Below are 12,220 nucleotides of genomic sequence, written 5' to 3'. Positions count from 1 at the left end.
CTGCCATGTAGTTTATTATTATGTTTGTTCAGTGAAAGCTGTCTATGCCTTTCCCAGCTTTATCTGATGTCCACCTCTGTTCCCTGTCTCTTTCTCTCTGTTAGACTGAGTGAGACATTGTTTTAAAGACTCAGTTGTTCCTACATTGGAAGGCATTGGCTCTTAAGCTAAAAACTGCAAATGAGCAGAACAACTGAACATTTCTATGTGTACGGTAATTGTCTCGAAAAATGAGAATGGAAGTTGGGAAATGTTTTTAATACAGTGTCCAGGAACTCGACTTTACATTTCTTTTTAAGGCATCTTGGCTTCTGCGTTCTGCGTACTCTTGGTGATACTTTGGTTCAGTGTCTACTTTTGCAAGACGGCAATCTAAAGTCACATTTGGGGAATAATGCTTTTTTTTGTTTGTCTTTTTGACATCTTTACCTGCTTCTGTAAGATAAGGGATCTCATCATAGCTGTGGCTTTGGACTTTAAAATAATTTCCTGGGCGAGGGGCTGACGTTTCGCAATGAGCATTTCAGCAGCTGTAGAAGGCATGATCATTATCGAATGAAAAGCAGAGGTTTCTGTTGGAGATGACTCTGAAGGTGTACAGATGTTTTGTAAAGTGCTCCGCCACTGTTCCCCAGCTAACATATGGTTCTATGTCACGTGACTCGCATTAGGACAATGTCATATCGCACAGGTGAAGATGTCTCCATGGGGCAGCGCCACCAAGCTCGCCATTATGGACGTTTTTGCTACTCTTTGACTTTGCGGTGCCATTACGTGCACGTAGCCTAAAGGTGGCCCTAATAAAACAGGTTCCAAATTTTTATCATTAATTTGTCGGCATCACAACTGAGAGACGGAACAGGCAGTGACGTCATTATTTTTCCTTTTTGAGGAATGTCTGTTTATATATTTTTATGTCTGTTTTTTACGTCATGAGATTGTGTTTTATGCGTGTTTACCCGGGACGCCTTCAGTCAAATAGCCTGTCTCTATGGTCAGTCTTCTCATCTCCTCAATTAGACACGGTTATGACTAAACTCTACTATTTTCATTTCTGGCAATGTGGAAGACAAAATACCCAGAGGAATCACATCTGGGTCACCTACAGTACAGTACTTACAAGTTGTAGGTCAGTAATTATCCACTGTAGTCTGTTTTTTCTTGTTTTACCTGCTTACTTCATGTTTAAACTAGTCCCTGATTAGCAAGCTAGAATCAAAACCAACAGTGCTTCATGTCACCTAGCACTAGACTTGAGAACCTCTACTGAATGGTTGTCTTTTCTTCTGCAAGTACAACATTAGAGCTATTATCAACTTCCTTGAATTTATTTATTTTAAGCTAAGATGCTTTTGGCCGTGACCGAATAAGACAAATGGAAGTGATGTGGTTGAGTCCATTAACCAATCCAGTCTGTTTACGTTTTAAATGGTCCCGATTCAGAGAGCAGAAAGGAAGACGAGTTTTGGTACAGAGCCTAGTGTTACCTTAACTTTAAGGGACAGTGATGTTTTAAATGTGCAATCAGTAGAGCTCGGTATAAACCGAAGCCGTTAGCGACGGTGCATTCTCTTGTTAAAGTCACAGGCTGCATTCACGTTATCAAGATTCTTCTTTTTCCACAGCCTTGATAGTGTTTACCAGAGAGGTTTAGGAAGGGATAGCTTTTTTTTTCTTTTTGGCAATCTGGTCACAATCTAAATGGGAGAATTTATGTATCATGTTAGAAACATGTCTTGATAAATGTAAAGTCACCCCTGGTTCCTCTGATCTCTGAAGTTAAACTGATTCTAGATCAGTGTTACCAGGGGCAGCTTTACTGTGGAGTATGCAACAGTCTGCAGGGATTGGTTTAATAAACGCCAGTTGATATAGAAGTAAGGGGTAGTTTAGTTATACTGTATATATTTACAAAACCGCTGCTTACCACAACCCTCTGTTTCTGCATACTGTGTCTTTGTTGGGTGAACTGTATGTATGTGTCTGTTTGCTGACTGTCACACACAAATGTGTGTGGTCTTGCACACGCTCTTGATGCCACTTGCAGATGTTTTATTTATGTATTTTATAAGAAAAATTAAAGTTTCACGTCACTAATCTTTTACCGGACAATAGTTTTTTTGTGTGACGTTCTTTGATAAATTCAGACATCATTTCTGTTCTTTGGCATGGAAGCTGCTCTGTAATTTGGCATTAGTCTTGACTGATTTCTACATCCCAACAATGCAATGTTGGGAAGCTAAAGCTATGTAGCTGAGCAGAGCTACATTTTGCTGTAGCTTGCGGTAGCTGTGCTACATTCATATTTGTGTAACTCGTCAAGTAGTTAAGCTACTTTTGGGGTAATTTTTGTTGTAGCTTAGCTACTCAAGTTATAAGCTACAAATTTGGGTTGTTTCAACGATTTGTAATGGCCCAGCACTTTGGCGAAAGATAAAATGACATCTGGGAACTCAGATTACTGTATCACAGCATCCATGCCCCCCCTTTTGCCTCCACCTTTTGCAATCTGTGTGCCTATGTGTGTGGTAATCTGTTTCCCCCAGTACAGGATACACTTGCTACTGTATGTAATTTCTTACTGAATTTCGTCATTTAACGAACCTCTGTTGACCTCCTTGAGATTTCAGTAATCTTTCTTGTTTGTACATTTCTCTTGCCTCACCTTTTAGCATCACACCCCACAAATAATATTTAGCATCGAGCATTTAAGCAGCACAAATAGGTTTATCTTCACCTTGATCTAAAGTTAAGCTAAAACAGGGTTGAAAGGCTGATTTGAAAGCCATGTCTTTTGACAATATGCAAGTCACAATTCATTGTTACTGAACATTTTCTCAATCCATGTTCTGTAGGAGGATATGCGCATGTAGACATCTGTACGGGGGGTTTTCCCAGTGAAGGAGACGATACCTGCTAGAGTTCCATTACACACCATCGGGCCACCTTTATCCCTCTGTAGAACAGATAATATACAGGTTAGATACACTTTATTTATTTGTAACAGAAGCAAACTTTACAGTATCACCCGTATTGATTCCAAGGTCATCGGACTTCCCACACTTGCTGATACCGTATGAACAATAAGGCCACCACACGCTTAGCACTCTCAATAACAAATGACACTGATCATCCCCTGCGTCTTCGACCTCTTGCCATCAGGGCGAAGATACAGAACCTTGAAGTGGCACAATTAAGATTCGGTTTAGCAGGAGTTTTGTCCCCTCAGCCATTGCTGCACTTAACTTATCTGCTAAACAATCGGCCCAGTCGCTAAGAGGGTTTTTCTGTGTATAGTGGGGTACTGAGGATCTGTCTTCGTGATATGTTTTGGTTAGGGTTAGGGTTAGGTTGACACATTCATACAGTGAAAGTGGGCATGCATGTACACATACAGATGAAAACACAAACCAACACATTTGCTGCCATGTAGTTTATTATTATGTTTGTTCAGTGAAAGCTGTCTATGCCTTTCCCAGCTTTATCTGATGTCCACCTCTGTTCCCTGTCTCTTTCTCTCTGTTAGACTGAGTGAGACATTGTTTTAAAGACTCAGCTGTTCCTATATTGGAAGGCATTGGCTCTTTAGCTAAAAACTGCAAATGAGCAGAACAATTGAACATTTCTATGTGATAGATAGATAGATAGATAGATAGATACCTTTATTATCCCAAGGGGGAAATTCAGTTGTCCAGTAGTAGCACAGCAGTATACAGTTATTTACAAAGTTACAGAGACGTAAGAAAAAAAAGATAAGAGGGAAAGAAACAAGAGAACAAAAAAAAGAGCAGTACAGTACCAATAAAGAGAAGGTGCATCAATAGAGGGGGCGATTAATATATAAGTATATATACATAAAGTGTCTTGCAAAAAAGACCATGTGTACGGTAATTGTCTCGAAAAATGAGAATGGAAGTTGGGAAATGTTTTTAATACAGTGTCCAGGAACTCGACTTTACATTTCTTTTAAAGGCATCTTGGCTTTTGCGTTCTGCGTACTCTTGGTGATACTTGGTTCAGTGTCTACTTTTGCAAGACGGCAATCTAAAGTCACATTTGGGGAATAATGCTTTTTTTTTGTGTTGTCTTTTTGACATCTTTACCTGCTTCTGTAAGATAAGGGATCTCATCATAGCTGTGGCTTTGGACTTTAAATTAATTTCCTGGGCGAGGGGCAGACGTTTCGCAATGAGCATTTCAGCAGCAGTAGAAGGCATGATCATTATCGAAAGAAAAGCAGAGGTTTCTGTTGGAGATGACTCTGAAGGTGTACAGATGTTTTGTAAAGTGCTCCGCCACTGTTCCCCAGCTAACATATGGTTCTATGTCACGTGACTCGCATTAGGACAATGTCATATCGCACAGGTGAAGATGTCTCCATGGGGCAGCGCCACCAAGCTCGCCATTATGGAAATTTTTGCTACTCTTTGACTTTGCGGTGCCATTACGTGCACGTAGCCTAAAGGTGGCCCTAATAAAACAGGTTCCAAATTTTTATCATTAATTTGTCTGCATCACAACTGAGAGACAGAACAGGCAGTGACGTCATTATTTTTCCTTTTTGAGGAATGTCTGTTTATATATTTTTATGTCTGTTTTTTTACGTCATGAGATTGTGTTTTATGCGTGTTTACCCGGGACGCCTTCAGTCAAATAGCCTGTCTCTATGGTCAGTCTTCTCATCTCCTCAATTAGACACGGTTATGACTAAACTCTGCTATTTTCATTTCTGGCAATGTGGAAGACAAAACACCCAGAGGAATCACATCTGGGTCACCTACAGTACTTACAAGTTGTAGGTCAGTAATTATCCGCTGTAGTCAGTTTTTTCTTGTTTTACCTGGTTACTTCATGTTTAAACTAGTCCCTGATTAGCAAGCTAGAATCAAAACCAACAGTGCTTCATGTCACCTAGCACTAGACTTGAGAACCACTACTGAATGGTTGTCTTTTCTTCTGCAAGTACAACATTAGAGCTATTATCAACTTCTTTGAATTTATTTATTTTAAGCTAAGATGCTTTTGGCCGTGACCGAATAAGAAAAATGGAAGTGATGTGGTTGAGTCCATTAACCAATCCAGTCTTTTTACTTTTTAAATGGTCCCGATTCAGAGAGCAGGCTGCATTCACGTTATCAAGATTCTTCCTTCTTATCTTTCCACAGCCTTGATAGTGTTTACCAGAGAGGTTTAGGAAGGGATAACTTTTTTTTTCTTTTTGGCAATCTGGTCACAATCTAAATGGGAGAATTTATGTATCATGTTAGAAACATGACTTGATAAATGTAAAGTCAACCCTGGTTCCTCTGATCTCTGAAGTTAAACTGATTCTAGATCAGTGTTACCAGGGGCAGCTTTACTGTGGAGTATGCAACAGTCTGCAGGGATTGGTTTAATAAACGCCAGTTGATATAGAAGTAAGGGGTAGTTTAGTTATACTGTATATAATATTTACAAAGCCGCTGCTTACCACAACCCTCTGTTTCTGCATACTGTGTCTTTGTTGGGTGAACTGTATGTATGTGTCTGTTTGCTGACTGTCGCACACAAATATGTGTGGTCTTGCACCCGCTATTGATGCCACTTGCAGATGTTTTATTTATGTATTTTATAAGAAAAATAAAAGTTTCACGTCACTAATCTTTTACCGGACAATATTCTTTGCGTGTGGCGTTCTTTGATAAATTCAGACATCACTTCTATTATTTGGCATGGAAGCTGCTCTGTAATTTGGCATTAGTCTTGACTGATTTCTACATCCCAACAATGCAGTGTTGGGAAGCTAAAGCTATGTAGCTGAGCAGAGCTACATTTGCTGTAGCTTGCAGTAGCTGTGCTACATTCATATTTGTGTAACTCGTCAAGTAGCTAAGCTACTTTTTGGGTAATTTTTGTTGTAGCTTAGCTACTCAAGTTATAAGCTACAAATTCGGGTTGTTTCAACGATTTGTAATGGCCCAGCACTTTCCCCAGCTGGACAAGTGGGCACCAAAGGTAGCCTGGCTTGGCCAGACTATATACTAATGCAGCTAACTAACTGCAGTATAGTATCCCCACCTTGTTTTAACATGGGTGGATTGTTTAGCTGTGCTAGGCTACACCAAAGGCACCACTCACTTCACACCGGGTGTGATTTTATAAGAGTGAAGTAGATTTAAATGTTGTACATTTCATAATGTTGCTTATAAAAATACGATTTTTAGAAGACTTTATTTCGCAGGTAAATTTATTGAAGAAATAGGTTTTACAGAAATGGAAAAAGGCAAAAGCGTAATTAAGGTCAAGTATGGATTCAACATAATTTTCTGAAAACTGAACAATTCAAACTTAAGGCCTACATATTAATGTTCCCAATTTAGTCTAAATCATCTTATCCAATTTTACACTATAATGATAATAATCAAAATAGTAAGAAGACAGAATACATTCTTATCACCCTTTCAAAGGCACCAAACAAATAAAATAATTCCGGGGGCTCTCTCTGTCAGATTAGTGCAAGAGGCCTTTTAGCATGTGACCTCCCACTGGGGTAGAGACTGGAGCCAAGCAATATTACACGAGAGGGTGTGCATTATCACAGTTATTTGCACGCCAGCCTAACGGAGATGGGTATGGCTGCAGGCCTGGAGACACCTCCCTCTGCAGATCTTTCTTGTCAGATCTTTCGTCTCAGTACGGAAGTACCTAATTACTTGACTCTACTGCCCCCTAGTGCTTCGGGGACGTGTGCAGTGGGGCAACGGTGAGATTCGATCTAGTGATCTCTGGCACGCAAGTCGGCGACGCTATCCATTCAGCCATCAATGCTGATGTTTATCGTGGGCTTGCCCAGGCCTTACGGCCTGGGCATAAATATAACGATTGCATTCACCACGGCTTCGTAACTCGCGCGGCGCTCCGCCGGCCGCGCGGCCCTGGCCCGCTCTTCGCGGCCACTCGCGCCTGCGGCGCTCGGGGGCGAAGAGCAGGACCAAGGTCCGCTGGCCTTCGCGCCGCTTGCAATGTCGTGGACACTCGAGCGGCTCCGCCTTTGTTGACCCTGTAGACTTGCCGTTAGTACTTCCGTTCTGAGTACTTCCGTACTGAGACGAAAGATCTGACAAGAAAGATCTGCTGAGGGAGGTGTCTCCAGGCCTGCAGCCATACACTCTTGGCCTAACGAGCCGAAGTTCTGTAGGCGGGGCTGGTTTTGTAAATTCGCCCCTAGTGGCGAAAGATAAAATGACATCTGGGAACTCAGATTACTGTATCACAGCATCCATGCCCCCCCTTGCCTCCACCTTTTGCAATCGGTGTGTGTGCCTATGTGTGTGGTAATCTGCTTTCCCCAGTACAGGATACACTTGCTACTGTATGTACTTTCTTACTGAATTTCGTCATTTAACGAACCTCTGTTGACCTTGAGATTTCAGTAATCTTTCTTGTTTGTACATTTCTCTTGCCTCACCTTTTAGCATCACACCCCACAAATAATATTTAACATCGAGCATTTAAGCAGCACAAATAGGATTATCTTCACCTTGATCTAAAGTTAAGCTGGGTTGAAAGGCTGATTTGAAAGCCATGTCTTTTGACAATATGCAAGTCACAATTCATTGTTACTGAACATTTTCTCAATCCATGTTCTGTAGGAGGATATGCGCATGTAGACATCTGTACGGGGGGTTTTCCCAGTGAAGGAGACGATACCTGCTAGAGTTCCATTACACACCATAGGGCCACCTGTATCCCCCTGTAGAACAGATAATATACAGGTTAGATACACTTTATTTGTAACAGAAGCAAACTTTACAGTATCACCCGTATTGCTTCCAAGATCATCAGACTTCCCACACCCACACTTGCTGATACCGTATGAACAATAAGGCCACCAGACGCTTAGCACTCTCAATAACAAATGACACTGATCATCCTCTGCGTCTTCGACCTCTCAGGGCGAAGATACAGAACCTTGAAGTGGCACAATTAATGTTCAGTTTTGCAGGAGTTTTGTCCCCTCAATCGGCCCGTCGCTAAGAGGGTTTTTCTGTGTATAGTGGGGTACTGATGATCTGTCTTTGTGATATGTTTGTGTTGTTTCTTTGTTTGAACAGACTTTGAAGACAAATTTCCGTTCTGGGACAATAAAGATTATTATTATTATTTAGTTGTGCTAGTAATTTGACTGATTTATTTATTGATATTAATTAGGACGATAACCACTCATTATCAAAGTAAAAAAGAGAGCATTTAAATGCTATAATCACCTAAAAGAAAGCAACCCAGACACACTCCATAACATATATCCCTCAACCATAGCGAAAACCTACAGGGATTCCCACTCCCAGTCAGCTGGCCCAGGGACTACCGTACATAAACCAGATGGAAAACCCATTTGACTTAACCAGATTATGAGAAAACCAAAAGAAAGCCAAAATTTAGGAAAGCCTTGACTAGGTACAGACTCAGCGAACACGACACCCCGCTCACAAGGGAAGACAGACTATGTACCACACTAAATGTGGTGGAAAAAGAGATACATTTTCTAAACACCTGCCCAAGACATCAGAGACACATACCTCCCACAGATTACACACACCTCAAGTTAGTCTGAAAACATGACCAACGACAATAAACTCCCATACCTACTGGGAGAAATACAATGTGCGAACGCAGCAGCAAGATTGGTGAACTGTTGCGATAAAAGAAGGCTAGAGAATGGAATACAACAACACTAAGGACTACAAACCATTGAGTGACATCTAGACCTACTGCACATACAGTATAATCACATACAGTATATAATCAATCAGTATAATCTGATCACAATTCAGTTTGTAGTCATACCGAGGTAGTAATTCCTGGGGCACAAACCATCTTCTGGGGGATGGGAATGGCCCCCCATCTACGTTGGCACTCTCGCTTTGACAGGATCTTTAGTCCGGCCTCATGTAGTTTCCAAGAGAAAAACTTGTTGTCCCCTATGACGCCCCAGCCAGCTGTGCTGCACACACTGTCTAGGTATGGCCCTCGCTGTGACATAGGGAGCACCTGTACCGCAGGGGTCAGGGTGGCTCGGCCATCCAGCTGAGAGACAAGAGTTTTAATGAAGATATCAATGTGGTTCATTCCAAAATAAAATATGACACATTTTGACCACTTTTCAACCACCTTATTTGGGCATATAGATGGGAAGCATCAATAAATTCAATTTGTTTGTTTTGGTCATTTTATATCAGTCAGTTAAGTATGTCTGTCTAGGGGTTGTGTTGGGAATCTGAAAAAGCCCACACACAGATACAGTATACAGTACTTACCCGAAGGAGCATGAGATCATTTTCCAGGTACTCGGGATGTTGTTGGAACTCAGGGTGTAGAATGGATTGGCTGACTGCGAATGATTGTTGTGTATCCTCAGAAGCTAACCAGTTGTGGGCTCCAAGAACAACTTTAATTCGACTAGAAACCAAAACAGGAATGAGGAAAATCTTTAAATTCTATCCATTTTAAGGGGGGCTTTGACAGTTGACTGACAGGAAATGGGGAGAGAGATGAGGAGTGACACACATGCAGCAAAGGTTGTTGGGAACAGGATTCAAACATGCTGTCATGCATTAGAGCCTATGTGGTATGTGCCTGGACAACTAGGCCAGCGGGAGCCCCACATTTCAACCAAACCTAACCCTAACCTCCGTGGGGTGAGTAGCGATACCTGCCGACGCTCCATTGTCAATGATGATGTGCGTTCGAAAAAGCGAGATTTCCCCCATTTAACCTATTTAAACTTTGGCTATTTGAAAAAATAGCCAAAGTTCTGTGTAAGCACCAAAGTTCCAAGAATCTAGAACAGGAGTTACAGGACCAGTTCTAGAACCACATTTATTTTGGTGGAAAAAGGGGCCCTTGTGAAACAGGACATTCTGCATAATGAGTACTTTAAGTAGGTTTAACTTTGATGCCAAATGCTTTTGTACTTTCATTCAAGTGCAATTTGACAACTACATTGCAGTATAGGCTACTTTTACTTTTAAATTGAGTACTTTTTTCACCACTGCCTATGAATATCATCTTGATTTTATCCACAAACTGTGTGTCGCTTTCTGTTTAGTGAGAACACACAAGGAGATAATAGTGTTGATTGAATTCTTACCCATGTGGCCTACATGTTCTTGCTGTGAGCACAAAGTCCTCCCTCACCAGCACACCCCCACAGAAGTGTCCGTTATGCTTGGGCTCTGTCGTCTGTAACGAAGCCATGTAAGGGCGAGAGTGGGGGTCAGCCTCTCTGCCTCCATTAATACCCACCTTCACATTGTAGCCATGGGCTCCTGGGAACAGAACATGTATGCTTGAGTATTTGCTCTGTGTACCTACTGCAGTGGTGGAAAGTAACCAAGTATGTGTACTCAAGTACTTTTGAATAGCCAAACAATGCTAAAATTACACAGACGCTTTCCTGTTTTTTAATACACTCACATCATTAAACATATGAATAAAGGAGCGTGGAGATTATGATTTTAATAATTATCAAGTGTTCCTTACGATTTAGGGTGATGAGGAGGAGCAGGGCAAAGCTGAATGTCATGGTCTTTGGTCAAATGTCGGCTGAGTTGTGTTGAAGGAAAATATATAATAACCATTGTTCCTCATTACATGTTTACTCTTCCTCATTATTTCTCATCATTTGGAAACATGCAATGAATTTAGTTGCGACATGAAATCAGTTAAGTGATGAAAGAAGCGCATTTTGAAACTCATGGTTTTAGTGTTTCAAAATAAGCTTACATGAATACTTTTATCATGGAAAAAAGTTGACTGTCTCAGATGACTTATCTGCATGTTTGAAAAAAAAATTGATGTAAGATGTACTTCTTAAAATCTAGAAATTATGTGTACCCTGGATTTGACTTTTAGTGCTTTTGAGTTGTTCTTTTGTAGTTTAGCCTTCAAAGTTTCAGATAGGCCTACTCCAGCAATGAACTAATTTGTGAAACTGGAGAAGAAATGTCTGCCTTCACTTACAGCATACATCAAGTACTGTATTTTAATAGTATTTTTATGTCAGCATTTTGTGATCTGTATGTCCCTAACTGAGACTTGGACCTGAAACCTTTTGCTCTGTAGGCTTTCACTCTAGACACTGAGCTATGACTGTCCCTCTGTATAACACAGTGATTCTCACAGATGTTCATGACAAAGACCTGTGAATTGATACCAATTTGGTTGCAAACCCCCATCTGACAAGATGTAGTGCCGTGTGGCCTCACAAGAAAGATTTGAATTTAAAAGCAAAAAAAGAAAGTGTTCAACATTTGTCAAGACATTGGTGACAAGTTGACAACTAAGACAGGATTTGTACTTGTGATCATTCACCTATCTCTGCCTCCAAAACTAAGTGTTCTGAAACGCTTTCATTTCAAGGGCCCACAATTTGTATTGTATTTGACCACAGACCCCCATGGGAAGAGATGTAGATTTATACAGATTGTTATTTAAAACAGCAACAAAAATTGCATTCCTGTCAAAAAGTGAGGCAGGAATTGAACTTATAACCTTCTGTCCAGATTTTTAGACCAGTGAGTCACTGAGGTTTACCCTAACCCTAACTGGATAATAAGACAAAAGGTAGAGGTCCGTTTCTATTGCGGTTCCAAAACATTCAAACATCTAGACAAGCAACAACAAACAAGAACAAATATGCTATTAAAGATCTTCTTTTCTTTTTTCTTTTGTAACGTTGTTGTTCGTCTAATAAGAAAAAATACTATTTTGTTTCAAGGAGCGAGTAGCTCAATGAGTTAGGATACTGAGCTAATGATACAGAGGCTATGGGTTCAAGCCCCACTGAAGATCTTACTTTAAAGACTGATTTCCAGCAGAATAACTTCAAAACCAGTTCAGAAAGCATTGTGAGATGACCTTAAGTAATGACTTACTTTGCTTCAGTCATCAAATCTGTACACCATTTGGCATTATAAGGCTGAAATTTTACCCACGCTAGTAAAGCAAGCCTGATAAAAGTATCAAACATGTATCAAACAATTTTTTTTAACAGAACACAGGGAAATATTATATTTCTGTTAAGAAGTTTTGGGGGAAGCCCAGACCCAGACCCCCGTTGTGGAGTTCCGTGCACCCCCACGACCCAAAAAACGGAGTCCCAAAATCAAGGCGAAAAACCTGGAAAAAAGTGAGTCCCATGATCAAGGCGAAACACCCGTAGAAAAGTGAGTCCCAAAAT

The 12,220-nt window shown here is 40.8% G+C and overlaps 1 protein-coding gene across 1 annotated transcript; it reads right to left on the bottom strand.

Annotated features, from left to right (window-relative positions):
• Positions 1 to 6,261: 6,261 nt before the first annotated feature.
• Positions 6,262 to 10,564, bottom strand: LOC308282828 (mast cell protease 1A-like; the record flags this gene model as incomplete). Its single annotated transcript, XM_080723213.1, has 6 exons — positions 6,262 to 6,596; positions 7,156 to 7,732; positions 8,827 to 9,066; positions 9,297 to 9,438; positions 10,130 to 10,307; positions 10,522 to 10,564. The coding sequence occupies 5 exons, from the start codon at positions 10,562 to 10,564 to the stop codon at positions 7,586 to 7,588; spliced, it is 750 nt and encodes a 249-aa protein (XP_080579339.1). The 3' UTR covers positions 6,262 to 6,596; positions 7,156 to 7,585.
• Positions 10,565 to 12,220: the final 1,656 nt, after the last annotated feature.

The sequence above is a fragment of the Nannobrachium achirus genome (assembly GCF_963921795.1).
Source record: "Nannobrachium achirus genome assembly, chromosome: 4".
Taxonomy (NCBI): Eukaryota; Metazoa; Chordata; class Actinopteri; order Myctophiformes; family Myctophidae; genus Nannobrachium; species Nannobrachium achirus.
The sequence above is the reverse complement of the archived record's forward strand: the minus strand, read 5'-3'. Positions and strand labels throughout refer to the sequence as shown.